Source organism: Gobio gobio (assembly GCF_949357685.1).
Source record: "Gobio gobio genome assembly, chromosome: 21".
NCBI classification, from domain to species: Eukaryota; Metazoa; Chordata; class Actinopteri; order Cypriniformes; family Gobionidae; genus Gobio; species Gobio gobio.
The window spans coordinates 34,407,377-34,425,146 of NC_137117.1; the positions used below are offsets into that span (position 1 = coordinate 34,407,377).

The 17,770-nt window shown below is 37.9% G+C and overlaps 1 protein-coding gene across 3 annotated transcripts in view; it reads left to right on the forward strand.

The window, feature by feature from the left end:
- The window catches only part of ndrg3b (ndrg family member 3b), an 85,401-nt gene extending 68,467 nt beyond the window's left edge, over positions 1 to 16,934 (forward strand). For all 3 annotated transcript variants that reach the window (XM_079801900.1, XM_079801901.1, XM_079801902.1), the window contains 11 exons: positions 301 to 363; positions 452 to 512; positions 3,305 to 3,391; positions 3,934 to 3,990; positions 4,081 to 4,184; positions 4,287 to 4,352; positions 4,443 to 4,494; positions 4,976 to 5,023; positions 6,674 to 6,709; positions 6,804 to 6,855; positions 14,158 to 16,934. In XM_079801900.1, the coding sequence (XP_079658026.1) occupies positions 301 to 363; positions 452 to 512; positions 3,305 to 3,391; positions 3,934 to 3,990; positions 4,081 to 4,184; positions 4,287 to 4,352; positions 4,443 to 4,494; positions 4,976 to 5,023; positions 6,674 to 6,709; positions 6,804 to 6,855; positions 14,158 to 14,333 (802 nt within the window). In that variant the 3' untranslated portion in view covers positions 14,334 to 16,934. The remainder of the gene's footprint in view (positions 1 to 300; positions 364 to 451; positions 513 to 3,304; positions 3,392 to 3,933; positions 3,991 to 4,080; positions 4,185 to 4,286; positions 4,353 to 4,442; positions 4,495 to 4,975; positions 5,024 to 6,673; positions 6,710 to 6,803; positions 6,856 to 14,157) is intronic.
- The last annotated feature ends 836 nt before the right edge of the window (positions 16,935 to 17,770 follow it).

Sequence of the window (17,770 nt, forward strand, 5' to 3'; positions counted from 1 at the left end):
TTTGCTGACACACTGGAGCACACTTGCCACCAACTGGACAGGGGTGGGATTTACAATTACAATAGTTACAAAAGTTACAATAGATCACCTTCAGTATAATCTGTCAAAAGGACAGATGGCCTTTTTGACGTATTTTTACGTCACAGCTAAAAAATTCAGTCAATGACGAAAAACTTTCAGTTAACGGCACGCAACCTCTGATGGAACCACACCTTTAGTGCTGAGTCTGACACAATGTTTTCACATTCACTTGAAAATTATTAAAGATGGACTAATTTGTCTCGGTCTTCTTTCCCTCAGGTATCTGTACCCTACCATGGATGATCTTGCTGAGATGCTGCCCTCAATTCTGACGCAGCTAAAGTGAGTCATAACATTATTCCCAATCCAGTACAATTAGATAAAAATAGGAATATATGGCAGTAAATGAATGATTTAAATGCTTTAACAGAATCAACAGTGTGATTGGTATCGGCGTGGGCGCAGGAGCTTATATCCTCACTAGGCTGGCTGTAAGTAAAATATCTTCCATTTTGTTATAATGATCAATTAGTAATGTTATGTTGTGATAACTAACCGACAGTTGGAGGAGTTTGTGGTAAGGAGCCATTAGATGTTTAATTGAGCAGCTGAATGAAGTTGAGTTCATCAGAGGTGAAGATCATTGAAGTATATCTGCAGTAAAACCATCTGTCCTCAAGCTTTAATAAGAGACAGTTCACAGTTCACACATGCATTCACACTCTCACCTTACACAAAGCCCTCATTCACCATCTATGCACAAACATAGACACTGGAGATGGATACCCTCATAAACACATTCATTACGACGTCATACACACTTGAACACACACTCACTCTCATGTTTCCCGCTGGTTTTTATCTAAAGAGATGATGGGTAAGAATGTGGCCTTCTTTCACTACTTGCTCTATTATTTTAGTCCAGCATATCACACTCACCCTTCTAACAGCTTGCAGTGCACATTTTCGTATTTCTTGCTCACCGAGCCCTGTGAAATCAGACGGCCAACAAACACACACCTACGCAGCTCTGCAGAACAGCTACGGCAATATAACTATTTAAAATAACTTGAATTACGCCGTGGTTTTCACATGCTTGTCTGTAGACATGTGGTCATGTTAGAGCATTGCCTGGAATGTTTCTCTGCATGTCTTTCTAGCTCCAGTGCACAGCCTTATACAGAGAGAAAAACACACAAAGAGGTGTGAAACCTGAAACTTTTTCCATCACGATCACTGTCACAAGACATTTGATTTGTTCAGCTACCTACAGCTGAAGTTCTTCGTTAAAACCAAGTGTGAGCCCTTGCAGTAAGTCAGTGCTCTGGACACTGACATACTGAGAACTCGGTTAAGGTGTTGATGTCTATACTTAGTTAGATCACATCAATCAGTTTGGCTTGGTCACTGCTGAGGTTAAAGCTGCATGACTTTACTTTGTTGCATTCTCAAGCCATCTTACTTCTGTAATGTGACGTGTTTTAGGGTGAAACTGAATATTCAACAAGACAATGTTGTCCAGAACATCATCGGCACTCACTTTTTAGTCTACTGGCTGAGTTAACCCCTGAGTGCATCTCTACGTATCCCAATTACCCGAATCCTATAATATTTATTCAATAAAATAAATAAATTACTGTTAAGGGCAATTCCGACAGACGCAGACCAACGCCAACAGTCACCCGATTACAGTATGTCACTTCCCAGACATTCCAACGTCAATTCAGCCCATTCAATTGACGAAAACAAGCCCAGACAGACGGCAACAGATTCAAGCATACAGTCCAAATCAATGAATCCAATGTTGTTTGGTTCCCAACATTCTTCAAAATATCATCTTTTGTTCGGCATAAGAAAGTCATACAGGTCTGGACATTTTGGGGGTGAACTGTCCCTTTAAACAGCTACTTGGCTAGTAACATTATTTAACAAGTAACCAGCAGAATTGATAATGTTCGCCAAAAAGTTGCAGATGTAGAAGTGTTTATACTCTTTTGATGATAATTTTTGAAGACAAACCTTTTACCCTTGAGAAAAATGTGCTCTAATGCAAAATAAGGCTGGGGATGAGTATTCAGGAAGTAAATCGAATCAATTTTGATTTTATGTTGACTATTAACATCTTTTTTTTTTTAAAGGGGTGGTTGATTATGATTTCACTTTTTAACTTTAGTTAGTGTGTAGTGTTGCTGTTTGAGCATAAACAACATCTGCAAAGTTACGACATTCAAAGTTCAAAGCAAAGGGAGATATTTTCTTTTAAAGAAATCACTTTTTAAGGACTAAAACAAATGGCTACCCTCACGGGTTTGTGACATCACTAACCCTAAAATTGACATAAACCCCACCCATGGGAACACGCAACAAAGGGGATGAGGCCATGTTGAGAAGAGGAAGAGTTGTTGTAGTGCATTTGGGAGTCTGCTCAAGCTGTTGCATCCGTCTTTTCACATTTATTGCAATACAGTACGTACACAAATGCAATAGCATGTCATGAAAGCAAGAGGACAACATGAGTTATAACCGTAATTAAACTAAACTATACCTGTTCTTCATGCAGCAGATATTCTCTGGCCCTGTGGTCATTTTACAACAGTTCCCACATGAGCGATTTATAGACCATCATAACAGAATATACTAATCAATGACTTGAAGATAGTTAACTCCACATCAGCTCCATAAATTCATCAACTAACCATTCAGAAACGTCCTGTTGCTTTCTACATGTTGTCACTTCTTCTTGAGTCTCTCCATCATTGTCCGACTCCAATTTCAACATAAAAGGCTGAACAGTTTCAGACCTTTTTTCAGTGCGTGTCTGCGTGAGGTAATCGGAGCTGCTAACATGAGCTCTTGAAGCTCCACCCTCTTCTTGAAAGGGGGCCAGGAGCAGCAGCTCATTTGCATTTAAAGGGACGCACACAAAAACGGCACATTTTTGCTCACCCTCAAAAAGTGACAATTTTAACATGCTATAAATGATCACTGGGGTATTTTGAGCTATTTTGAACTTCACATAACACTCTGGGGACAGAACTTTTCCCGTGTTTCCTGTGAAATCATTTTTGTGCTCCCAGGCCAATAACAATGTGTTTGAGTTAGATTATCAAACGACCCAGACAAGTATATGTAACAATACCACAAGAAGTCAAGAATCTGTCTCATTAGTTTGTTCAGTCAGCTACATGTCATGCACCTAATCCTCTCAGTCAGTAGGTGCCCTGAGGGTTAAAGTCGGTATTAGCCGTAATGATGGACTGATCCATGTGTTGTCATTCTCTAGCTGAATGAGCCTGCTCTGGTGGAGGGATTGGTTCTCATCAATGTGGACCCCTGCGCTAAGGGCTGGATCGACTGGGCTGCCTCTAAGGTAAAATTATGAATGCACTGTCCGACATGGAGACATGCAGTTAATTATTAAATTAATAATTATAATATTTTTTCTGACTATTGACTGTAGGCCAGTGATGGACTTACGTTCAGTAATATGGAAATGCCACAGTAGACTTTGTGTGCAATAGTCTTTGTGTGCTTTTCTCAAAAAACATTGTTGAAACAGATGGTTATTTGCAATTTTGCATTTTAATTTATTCGGAATCATGTAATTATTCGATTTTATTGTCTTTTATTTACTGACTATTATGCATATTTATTCCCAAAAAATACTTTATATATTATACTTCTATTATTAGCTACAAGCTAACTCTAATCATTCCTCCATACTTCAGATTTCTCAACAGATTAGTGTACTTGATCTTCTTAAGGTTTTCCCTGTTGTAAAGCACATAATAACCTTAGAGGTCAGATTGCTATAATAATGAAAAGTGCTCAAGTCAGTGGAGGTGCTGGGAACAAGATTTGTATGATCTTCAACGTCTCATCTAAAGCTTGTGCTATGTGTTTCTGCTTTAGCTGTCTGGATGGACCAGCAATCTAGTTGACATTGTGATGGCACACCATTTCAGCACAGTAGGTCTTAAATATTAGATTCACCACAGCATCTGTGAAATAATTCTCTCAGAACATCTCTTGTTCATAAGCTGAGTTTGTGTACCTCAGGACGAGCTGACAGAGAACCAGGAGATCATTCAAACATACCGTCTGCACATCGCTCAGGACATCAATCAGGACAACCTGGCTCTTTTCTGCCAATCCTACAACAGGTGACATTATCAAAACCCTGATCTAGGACCGATTCACGCACTGATCAGTGATAATTGTCATATGAGCTAATCTTGAACAGGTTTGTTTTCTCCTTATTATAGTCGGCGAGATCTGGAGATTGAGAGGCCCATCCTGGGACTTAATGAAGATACAGTCAAAACACTGAAGTAGGTTAATTGGTTGTCTGTTTCTTGGCTATTAAATCATGGTGTCTCCTCTTCCTTACACTTTTATGTCTCTCTTCTCTTGCTGTTTAGATGTCCTTCCCTGCTAATAGTTGGTGACACATCACCAGCGGTAGAGGCTGTGGTGAGTGACTAATGAAAAACACAGCCATTGCGTCTATAGCCAGTGAGAGAGAACACAGTGTGCTTTCTAAGCGGCTCAGTGTGTTCTATCTCAATGTCTCCTTGCACTGTTTTTCTGTTCGGACTGTAACAAGTGACATCACATCCGACAAGGGGCTAATCATGATAACATCTTATGCACTTTTGTTTGTTGTAAAGCACTCCTAAATTACTGATTGCTTACGCACTTAAGTCAAGATATCTGGTCCATACATGTGCAGAGTGTACAGACCAATACAGCAATTCCATCTGTGCTAAAATCCTTTATAGGGTAAAAGCTTATGTGCTTAAAGGTGTGGCACCTACTTAGTTTGCCTTTTAAAAACACAAGGGTGGCACTTCAAATAGTTTGGTTTATTGCAGAGTTGGTCATTTTATCTGCCCGTACCTTCAGTTCCATTTCTAAACTGACCAAGTGCGATTTTTATCTGTTTTTTTCACAGGTTGAATGCAACTCGAGGTTAAATCCAACCAAGACTACTTTACTCAAGGCATGGCAGCTTTTCCCCTCCTAGAACGATGTTTTGATTCAGGGATGCAATCTTGTCACCTTTCTGCAAATGTTGTCATTTTGTTTCCAATATATATTTTGTGTCATTATGCAGGGATGGGGAGTATTTCATATACAAAATACTACTTTGTATTGTAAAATCTAAATTGTCTTTAAGTTCATTTAAGTTTAATGCATAAAATACTTTGTGCCAGTCAACCTTGTGCACAACTTTCATGCACTTGAACTGCAGCTGCTGTATGACTCCATCTAGCATTTAGTGAGAAATGAGTAGAGATAAAATAAGTAAAAGTATAGAAATAAGTATAGCAGGATTTCCGCAGGTCTTAAAAAGTCTTAATTTGACCTTCCATAATTTAAGGCCTTATAAATTTCTTAAATTCAATATCATGGCATCAAATTAGGGCCATATGATTTCTGCTATCCAGAAAATGTGGACGGATTGCAGAATCCATTCATTAAGACTGAATTTACTGTATATGCAGAATGTCACTGAATTTGTCAAATTTTGGATGAATAAATCAAAAGTAGGTCAGGACATTTAAAGGGACATTTCACCTTAAAATGAAAATCCTGTCATCATTTACTCACTCTAATGTCATTCCAAACCCGGAAGACTTTCGTTCTTCATATAAAGCGAGCAAGTCTCTTCAGAAAATTTGGAATAAACCGATCGATTCGTATGGATTAGTTTTATGATCTCTTTATGAACTTTCTGAAGCATCAGTGGTAGTTGCTTAGACTGTCAATGGAGGGAAAGAAATATTTCCAATTTCATTAAAAATATCTTCAGTTGTGTTCTGAAGATGAATGAAAGTCAGTAAAATTGAATCTAACCATTAAAGCAGAGTCCATTTCATAATTCAAAGAATTGAATTATGAAATGAATTTCAAGAATAATGTTCTTCCTCAGGATTTATTTTCCCAGTACAAATTCAAAACATCTTTAAATCAAGATACATTTACTTGACATGCAAAATGAAGAAAATTAAGTCTTGTTTTCTGAGAAATTTAACAAAATGATGCAAGTTCATGCTTAAAACAAGAACAAATTTGTATTAAGTTGGCAGATATTTGCTTTTGTTTTTATCATAGAATCAGATTTCCCAAGATTTCTTATCTCAAACTTGAAGCTATTTTATGTTAAAAAAAAAAAAAAAACTTATTTTTTACTGGACAGGAGAAGGGAAAAGGTAGTTGAAATGAAAACAAAAGTTTCTTAGCAGAAATTGATGAATATTAGTATTGTAATTTTACTTTTGTTATTTATTTATTTATTTTACAGTACAATAGTACTGTTTGCATAATATAATAAAATATTCGTTTTACTATTTAGTCGTATTGAATGGTTAAAAACATAAAAACAAGAGTGTCATTGTGGCCTGGGACAAATGAAAACGAGAGAGATTTTTTGTTAAACTGTTATATCTGTCCTATATCCACATATAGGAACTAAATCGACTGTAAATGCACATTTTAAAGATAATATTTAATCATTTTCTTTTTGGGGATCCCTTCTTTGTCACCTTTTTCACCCCTGATGAGTTTGCATCCCTGTTTTGTTTTTTGGGCTTTCAGTTTGACAGAATTAATTATTAAATGGATTCTTGTCCTCTCCTCCTTTCCTCAGATGGCAGATTGTGGTGGACTGCCCCAAGTTGTCCAAGTAAGAATAAAAGACAACACACCATTATGTCTGCCACAGCATCAGTTTGACATAGTTTTGACTTGTATTAAATGTGGATGTTTTCTATTTTTAGCCGGGTAAACTTGCTGAGGCTTTCAAGTACTTTGTCCAGGGAATGGGCTACAGTAAGTATCTGTCCTCTTTCTCTTCTCATAGGCCTACTTTAATGTTGAACGTTTGATCGTATCATCTTTCTCAGTTTACGTTATATTTATCTTCACTGTTCGTATGAATTTGTCTCGTTTGCATTTCGTGTCTGAAAGCATCTTGTTGTTAGAGAGATGTCAGCATCATCTCAACTTACATACTGTGTGTCCCCAGTGCTTTAAAAGTGTACGTCATAAATATAATAACGTCTAACAGCAGCAGGAATATGGGTGAGAGAGCAAACCCTGCCTGTTCAAAGAAAAATGGGCCCTCAGATGTTATGAACATGATGATAACCATAATCTTTATCCACTGCTGATCTGACTGGCTACAAAAGCATCAGGCCAGTATTCTTAAGTAAAGCAGGTCTCAGATCAGCCCTCGGCTGCACTAACACATGACTTGTCTTCCGTGTGGCTGTTCAGTGATGCGCTCTTCAGCGTGTAAGTACTCTAGTCTTCCTCCTAAGAGCATGATGTGTGGCATGAGCCTTGTGTGACAAACCTTCTCTAATCTTCAGGTTTAATATCTTTTGTGCCCTTAAAGATCCGTTGACTGCACAGTGGTTTGCATAGCATGGAAACTTTATTGCTGAAAAACCTCAAGCGTTCAGACCTCAGCTTCATTCAGCTCTGTCTAACGTTTGAATGATTATGTTCAGAATAGGCTTCTATTCAGTGATTTAAATGTGAAATGTGTGATTTCTAAACTCTTGCAGCACTGAGCTGAACTTACTGTTTTGATGCAAAAGTAATGGTTTGTTTCCACACAGGTCTTAGCAAGTCTATAAACAATCCCAAAAGTTCTCTCGAAATCCTCTGCCTTGTTAAACAATTTAGATGGTTATTAATGTTAACGTACAGTTATGCAAATCGCACCTGACACACCTAGAAAATGAAATGCATTCTAATTTTCATAAGCTCCTACAGATATGCATTCACTTTAAGGGGTCTAACACCAATATGAAAACATTTTAACATACCGGCAAGTGGTATTCTGTCAACAGTATCGATATTTTAGGCTTTGTTTGCCATTATTGCCAATAATAATAATAAAAACCCAACAGGCTCATTCATTTAAAAGAGCACTATCCTTTTAAATGTTTGGGATTGGTAAGATTTTAGGTTTTAATATTTGTTGAAAGAAGTTCTTGTGCACCATTATTACAATTTAAAATAAATGATTAATAATACGTTTTAAATGTTTTTCTATTTTATTATATATTTTAAAATGGAATTTATTCCTATGATGAAATCTGAATTTTCAGCATCTTCAGTGACACATGATCCTTCAAAAATCATTATAATACGCTGATTTGCTGCTCAAGAAACATTTATTATCATTATTTTTACTATCAACTTATTATTACTATTGTACTGCTCAATATTTTTATGGAAACCATGATACATTTTTTCAAGATTCTTTGAATAGAAAGTTCAAAAGAATAGCATTTATTTGAAATAAACGTCTCGCATTATAAATGTCACTTTTTGTTGATTTAGTCACTTTTGATGAATTAATGTATCCTTTTTTTATTGCAAGTATTTATTAACTCAGACTTTTAAGCGCTAGTGCACCCATGTTAAGCTTTTGATTTGACCTTCAGAGAGTGTTTCTGTCTGACATACTCAACATGACTAGCAACAGTTATTAGTGATTAGGTGTGTTCTGAGCGTTAGAGGAACGTGATCACAAGCGGCCTGACTCATTTGAAAATGCTCACATTTTGACGCGATTAGTCACATTCCTCCTACATAATCGCCAATCTAATCCTGAGATCGCTTGACCTTTTTGTAAGTCTATTTTTGTGTTTCTACTGAAAAACACAGCCCTCCACCAGGAAAAAAAAACTTGCTCTTTACTTCATTATTATAAGTGATTCTGAAATTTGGTCATTTATTTATTTATTTTTAAATTAAGTGATTCTGAAATGTGGTGAGTTCAAATCAATGATTTTGCTATAATTTATGATACTATTGACTAATTAAACTATCAATAATATGAAAAGAAAAAAAAAATTACTGACTATAAAACAACAGACCAGACCAGATTTTACATTCACAGTTCATGAATTTTAGATTATGCATATGTTGCATTAATTATCTATTAATATGCATTAAAGGGGTCATGAACTGGCTTTAAAAAAAAAAAAATACTGTTGTCTGAGGTCAACTTATGATGTTTGCGTGGTTTTACATTCAAAAACATCATAATGAATAAGTAATAGGCTATTTTCTGCCTTGGTTTTGAGGCTTTCTCGATAAACACTGGGTTTTGATGGGCGTGCCGCTCTGAAGACTTGGAAGTAAACGCCCACGGCTAGGATTGGATAAGATTTGCATGTTTAATGAGCTTCAGCTCCCCTCAGTACAAATGGGGATTGTTTTGAAAGCGTTTGGAGAAATGCTCACAGGGCTTGCAAAATATCTTTATCAAAGAAACACAAAGATTCATCTCGCATCCACCCGCGATTGATTGGAATGTTATTTTTGTATTAATAAGCCCGCCCGATCAGTGAATGTAACCGAGAATTGTACACACACATGCGCACACAAACAAGAAAGCAATGTTATTTCACTATTTAAGAGAGTCCGTCGGCAGGCCGGTGATACGTTTTGGTAGCCCATCTGAAAAACACATAGCCCGAGACGTTGGGCTTTGCGAGCACTGGTGTTACAAGTCCGAGTCTGATCACGAATTAACCAATAACACCTTCTCCAGCCATCAATAGATATCAAACGATCTGTAACAATGCAATACTAACACATATAAAAAACATGTTTTACTCACATATTGCACTGTTCCTGTCAGATCCAATATAGAAGGCACAGCATTGTGTTTTAATCTCAATATGTCTGCAAATCCAGTCTCGACTTCTATCTTGTTTACAATCGATTCTGCGGTGAAATGAAGTGAGTAAACACGTAATGTCTTACACACGTGAGCTGGAACCGGCATGTTTATTGCTCGGCGGTTATTGAGGCGGTGCTTCTGCGTCCTATGACGTCAGTGGTCAACATAATCTGAGATCAGGCGGTTTCTGGGCCTGGTGTCAATAAAAGCTTTTCTTTGACTAACAAGGACGTTTTCAGCTCTGAAACTATTCTTATATCACGATTAACTTTTAGATATCAAAGGCTCAAGGGAAAGTTGATTTCTCAATTCATCACCCCTTTAATTATTGCTCTCTTCTCTATTTATTAACTATTAAAATCCATAATCGATGCATGGCATTTTTAATGTTGAATGTGATGCATCGCAAAACACCTGTGCATTTTGACACCCCATTTTAATGGCTTTTTCTATAAACTTATAGTAATATTTGACTATTCATGCATATGTAAGCTTTTGGTTCAGACAGGAAAAGTACCTAACCTACATCTGTAGGGGTGTAATTCTTTTGTCTATGGAAATATTAGTGAATGCCGATTGAGTCATTTGGAGAGCGTAATATTCATTGTTTGTGTTTCAGTAGAAGGGAGGGTATCACCGGTAATTTCCACTTTGTGTTTTGAGTCTGTGCTTTTGTTCTTTATTTTTGGTTACTGTTTGGGGTGTGTTATTTAGTTTTACCCCTCAAAAATCCGCTCTCTTGAGGGACTATCCCAGCAGAAGACAGTTTCCCTTCTACAGAGCTTCTCTCACTTTCTCTTTCTGTACTTTCAGATTTTCATTGTCTTTTACCACAGTTTGAAAATACATATGAAACAAGACCAATATTGTGTTTAGGTTAAAGTGTTGTATGAATGAGACCGTGATAGTGAAGTCTTGATTTGGAGTGAATATCCTTGACAGCTGAGTTCAGTTGAATACCTTTATAAAATAATAACCGGATATGTGCAAAAGGGAATCCTAACTATTCAGAAAAGTTTCCCTGGCCTCTTGCGTTTTAAATATTTGTGAACACTAACTAATTGTCAAGGCTATTCCCATCACCCAATCTAACGTCCCCTACTTTCCTTTGCGTCTTCTCCTGTAGCTTCTGCTTAATCTTTCCTTTTCTCTATCCTCTCTCTTTCAAAAACTACTACCAAGTAATCTCTCCCTTTCCTCTGTCCCATATTTTTCCTCCTCCTTTTGCATTCCCTTTCCCTATCTTCTTTCTTGACCCCTACAACCAATGCCAACAGTCCCTCATGTGCTACTCAGCCACCTGAACAGCGAATCAGGTACCAGGAGATCAGCCAGCACCTTTAGCTGCACCTAAGCCTGTCATCTCGACCTCTCGTGCTTCCTGTACTCACTGTCTGTCCGTCCGTCCGTGTCCCAATCACATGCATACAAATGTCTTTGTGTCTCTGCATCACAACGTTTGGAGCATGGTAAATAGACATGTGGGTTTGTTGTCAATGTTTGTATATGATTATAAGCTGTCTGAGAGAATCTGTTTGTGCACACTGTCCACAATCGACAGATCTTAAGCTCTTTTATGATTCTCCTAGAAACATGCCTTTACTTTGCATGCCACATTCTGCATTGTCTGAAGTGGACTATTCATTTTGCTGCAACGGTAAAAATGAATTTGAGCTTGATCCTGACATGAGGATTCTCTTTACTTCATGGGAGAATAATGACTGCAGTGTCCAAACAGTGGTTGAGTCGCCTCAGGATTCTGAGATTTATTTATAGAGTGCTGCAGGAATGAGTCCTAAAACCTGGAAACAATTTGGAATTAATGAAATTCCATCGTTCCCAAAGTCGATAGGTTTTTTAATGGGTTTTTGGTTAAATGCTTGAAATAAGGTCTGCAGTTAACACAAGCTCTAGAAATTTTCCCATTTTATTCTATGACATAAAATACATCTGTAATAACCCACTTGAGATTCTCTAAGCTTTGACGTGTCTTGAAAAAGGCTGTGGCTACTGTAAATGGGACTACAGGAGTTTTTGGGGACGTCATCACAAGAAAAAATCTACTCACTACTCCACTTTTACAGCCATGTAGTGTTTATACTCGCACTCTTGCAAACTTTCCAACTTGTAGATTTTAAAGAAAGATTGATCTAGTAATGGTGACCTTGAAGTCATGCGGCGTGGTGTAGTTCGTTTATAGTCTACATTTATCCTTTTACTTCTGGGGATTGTATTTAGGCTTTGAAACCAGTAAAAGTGTGTCTGTGAAGATTATCTTGATAAGTCACAGAGCTTCACAGAGCCCATTTTCTGCAATAATCCAAAAACCAATGGAAAAATCCTAGTTGAGGGAACCATTGTTATCCGAAGTTCTTGGGCTTGCCTATAAAAATGTGTCATCCTTGCAGCACTCTATTTAGACTGTATTCAGAAGAGACTTTGTTCTTAAGGTGTCTAGGTCTGAATCCCAAATTTGCATACTAGTTACTTTGTTCTGAATCGTAGTGTATTAAAAAGTATACTGTTACGGATGGGCTTTTGAGATTTTCGTAATATGTCCTGTTTACACATGGTCACTTCGTGCATTTTCTCTGATCGTGAAAAAAGCAGGTTTAAATTCCCCCCTCTCAAGATATTTCAATCTGATCTCAAACCACTTCAGGCGGTGGTCATAAATTAATTCCAGACAAAACTGGACAAGTGTAAATGCGTCTGGTTGTTGAAACCACATATGTTAATTTTATTCCTCCTAAAATGTTGAGAGCATGTTATAGGCCAGATATGACAGCGCAAAATCCCGCAAATTAAACTGAAAGTAAGTCACTGACTACGTTTACATGGACAGCAGTAATCTAATTATTGAGCTTATTCTGAATTAGACAATATTCTGATTAAGGTGTTGCCTTTAGAATATTCGAGGGGCACTTTTGATACATTTTTAAAAGGGGCAGGGGCTCGAGCCCCTAAAGCCCTCCCCTCTCCACTTGCCGTGTGTGTGTGTGTGTGTGTCCTGTCACAAAATGCGGCGAAAATTCCTACACAACATTAATAGTTAGATTAAGGTGTGTACATGTCTACAATGCACTTCGATAATGCGACTAAAATAGGTCATTAGAAATCGCTGTTTACATGGTAGTTTCTTAATCAGAGTATGGCCTTAATCAGATTAATATCGGAGTAATGTTGTCCATGTAAACGTACTGACAGGCACTCAATACTATCATCATCATCAAAAGTAGTGAGATTCAGGACATGTTCATGCTTGGCATGTTTGATTCGATTAAAACGAACCCTGGTGCGATTGCTCTGTTAGTGCGGTTCATTTGAAAGTGCGAACGTTGCCATCTGAACCCTGGTGCGCACCAAACAAGCTGACTGAGACCGCTGAAAAGATGGGTCTTGGTCCACTTCCAAACAAACTCTGTTGTGGTTCGAATGAAATATGAACGCAACACGGTCCAAAGACATGTCACAAGATAACAAGCCCTAAAAGGACATAATCGCTGCTCAAGAATACCTGCTTTTTCTTGTCAAGTCGTGATTTTTCCCATCACAGTTCGGTACAGGCGTCAGAACCGCATCTCCTCACAGCAGATCTTCATTTGTGTGTGTGACGGGGGGATTCCTGCCACTATTTTGACTCCTTTACACATTTCATAAGCTCTTTACGAGTTCTCAGCTGGTCAAAAACCGTCATATGTAGGCTACGTGCATACGTGCACATTTAGGCCAGCACACAGCATTGTTTTGGATGTTCTGTAAGTTCTGTCGTGAAATATACGTAATAAAAGCCACCCAATAAGGTTGGGAACATCTCTATACCTTTCGGTTCGGTATCTGAAGGCTAAGCGGACCGGGATTAGATGTTTGAACACACCCTAAATTACCGTACCAGTTCTGATCTCCGCACCCATTGCGATCTTTGATCTTGAAATTAGTTGATGATAAATAAAATGCAGCTCATATCTGTTGATTTCATTGATGTGAACTCGTATAGCACGGGAATTGAAGATCGGATTTATCTTTGTTGTGCAGAGACACATTTATGTGGCCAAGTGTAAATGGAACCGTTTTAACAAATCGTAAAAACGCATGGTGACCACGTGTAAACAGGCCCAAACATTAACTGTAGTCCGAGTCATAAACAACTTGTTTATTGTTGCCGTACTATTCTAATTAACCATAATTTCAGATTGTCACAGTATCTCAGTCAGTCCAGTGTTAGTCAGCAGATGTGCAGGAGTTCACTCACTCTGAGGAGACTCATTATTCTCCCCTTCCTGGATCTCCATATGTTTGGATCCTAGTGCAAAGCTGCCTTTCCTGTGAAGCACATGCCCTTCACTCAGGATCCTCCAGCAGTCATGCAGCAACATTAGTTTGTACATGTTTTCAGCTCTGCTCGATTTCTCTCTTCTCTCTCTCAGTGCCCACTGCCAGTATGACCCGATTGGCACGATCTCGCACTCACTCCGCCTCCAGCATGGGCTCAGCGGACGGCTCGCGCAGCCGCGCACATACCAGTTCACAGATTGAGGGCGCCACTGGCGGCCCAGTGCACGACAACCAGACCAGACCACAAACCATGGAGGTGTCCTGCTAAAGCACCCAGAACCGAGCCACCATTTCACCTGGCACCATTCGCGTGTTGCCCTTCTGCACCTCAGACCGCTTTCTGTCCAATTTGGGTTTTTTTCCCCACTCTGTCTTTGTCTTTTGTTCTTTGTCTACTTGTTCCCTTGAGAACAAGTAGACAAAGAACGAAAGCCGGGTCTAATGAAGGGATGCATTGTTTGATGTCTAGTAATCCATGTATTTAATATATTGGAATATTTCTCCACTGCATGGACGTACACTAACTTTTTTTTGCTGATGTTTTTACCTTGAGCTTGATTGACTTTATTACTCCATTCTTTTATATTTGTGTCATCCTTCAGAGATTAATTTTCACTCTCAATATGCTTCTTGTGTGTATATTTGCTGGTGGCTGTTGTATATTGAACATTCAGAGGGTATTCTCATCTGTAGCGGGAGAGTTTTCGTTCCCTCTCTTGCTCTCTCTAAGGTCTTCCTGCCCCTTGTGTTTACTATAGAGACGACCAAACCACTTCCTCTTTGTAGACTGATTTCTGGCTGTTAGACGGTTTCTACTTGTGTCACCGTATGGCAGCAGCTATTACGATTTGATTTTGATTGACGGTCTGCTATTTGTAGTGTTCAAAAAAGCTACTGATTAGTATGCCCTTATTTAAAGTGTACAATATAGACATTTATATTAGTATTAATTTTCGATCTTTCTGCATTGGTAAGTACAGTTTGATCAGTCTGATTCTGTTTACATGGAGAACTGTACTGAGTTTTAGACTAGAAGCCCCGTAATAGTGAAGACTTTGCTTAGGTTTGCACATAAGTTCACGTACATTATTTTTCACATTCTGTGCTTGGGAAATCAGCTACACCAAAACAAGCCAATAGCTGAAGTGAAGATCTGTAGCTCGTTCAAAGAACAGTTATATTTACCATAAAGGGCATCTGGAGGTATAAAACAGCATGGGTCCTCTAAATGCACTATAGTAACCTGTAGGCTTTTGGTAAAAATTCTCCTTTCCTTCTGTACAGTGGGCTGATATCCCAGTAACATCATATTGTTTTGACTACTGTTTGTTTCTGAAGTGTTATTGTTATTGGTCTTTATTCTTTTTATTTCAATGGATGGCAATTCCCTGTCGATTGCTGACTGTACCGCTGCCTTGAGTGAGTTTGTGATGATGCGTTGTGCTTTGTCCTCCAAGCATTTAGGGGGCGTTGTACTGCATACTGTCTGCTGAGTATATCAATTTGTACGAATATTGAAATAAAGTAGTTGTACATAACTTGTATGTTTCTTTATTTGATTCATTACTTTTATTATAGTTGCTAGGACACAATTCGCAATATTTGGGTCACAATTATTCTTGCCAACTTTCATCTTGGCACAACAGTAAATTTCACATTCAAAATGCACTAAAACACGTCATGCATGTCTCGAATCAACTCATTCTTTCAGAATACTGAAACAAACCTAAAACAACTGGTAGCATTATATACAAATTTAAATTTTACTCTCTCCTGCTTGAATTCACTGCAGTGTGACATGGTCCATTACACTACACAAGTATTATTAAATTGTTCCCATTTTGTATAGAGGTAATTAAATTTAAAGACTAGCACCTGTGTAGGTGTTCAGCTACATTTATTTTTCATTACGCTATTACTGTAGAAATGTCTACATTTATGAAATGTTCTAATTTGATGTTTGTGTCAAGCAGCCGAGGCTGAGGGACCGTGGCGTGATTTGATAATGAGTGCCAGCTGTGCACCGCACCGGTCCCTCGGCCTCGACTGCTTGCCACACTTATTCAGTTTTATATTATGCACTCAAAAAAAGAACTCATTGGACAAACTCAATTTAATTGAGGGTAGGTTTTCCGTCCAATAAATGTGTAGCCCCAACTCAAAAACAAATATATGCAATTTAATGTAATTGAGTTGGTCCAACTCAATTTTATCAAATACAGTTTAAATGATATGTATATACTTTTTATGCTTGTCAAACTTAAATTAAAACATTTAATTGGAAAATCAATTAGAAGCGGTTTCATTCACCATTGTACACAATGTATATAATGAAAATATAACTCCAGACATTAGCATAGATCACTGAGTGCCCACAGCCGCCACTCTTCAGCATAACGATAACCACAAAATTAAAAACAATTTACAGAAACTCCTCTAAATGTCCAACATAACTGAACATTAAACACTAACATTAACCAACAACATATTTCCCTTTACAGAAACACTTCAAATAACACTTTAATCCCTAAATTTACTCTCCTAATGGAGTCCCTTGCAAAGCATGCTGGGAACTACAGATCCGCTGCCCAGTCAGTTGTCAACACAAATATTCCATAGTCTTGTGAGCTATAGATTGAGTTTTGTGGTTTTCCTGCCATTCACGGCTCCTCTGGTCTATGAATAGTAACGCATCCATTGGATGTGAACTTCAGAATCATGGCAGAGGTAGTAGGTTATCCAGGTACATTTATGAATACTGTGAATTCAGACATACTATTAATTTCACATGCTGCATTTAATCTGCTATATAGTAGGAAGATATTCTTGGCTCAAAGTAAAAAAATCAAAATAAGTTTTTCCAGTAATCCAAGTTAAAAAATAAAATAAAAAAAAGATTACTGACCAAAATGTATCCAAAAATACTGTGTTGGGACAAAATTCCATAGGAAATGAATACGGGTCAATTTGACCCCCTTGATGCATTTTTGGGGTAGTGATACAAAACTAATATTTTTTCCCCATCTTGCGACCAATAAATATCAAATTCACAGCATGCCGGGTCAATTTGTCCTCCTTTATGCATTCTAGGGTTGAGTTTAACAGTTTTGAAAAATTATGTAAACATGCAAATTGACCTGCAGGTACACAGAGTTTTGGCAGTGTTTGAGTCTGAGAAAATAATTCATGTATTTTGAAAGTAGTAGTCTTTGAATGTGTTCTGTGCCAAAGCAATAATAAATCATCCACAGTTTAGCCCACATTCACTGCTGTTGTGACCACTGTGTGAAGAGTTTTGGTTAAAGTGCATATATTTTCTTGCAGAAGAAAAAGTCAAGAAGTTTGAAACCACCTGAGGGTGAGTACAGTACACTACATCATTTAGATTTTGGGATAAGGAGCTGGGAGAGTGTAGAAAATGGTCAAGGAAAACAATGTTTTTTTGGGGCAATAAAACCTTGACTAACATAATTTCACTTCAGGGAAAAGCAAAGTATGATGTGACCCAAATCACTTCAAAGTGCCACCTCATGCACTGAATAATCCTATGCTCAATATGCACTTCTGTGCAGAACGTCTCAGCCAGCTGTGAAAGTTTCCGATCACCAGCAAGACTGGTTTTATTGATTGCATGTGGTCAAAGATGACACATTTGGAAGCTATTTATAGAAACTGCGGCATACGCACTTCAAGCTCTTAGCACAA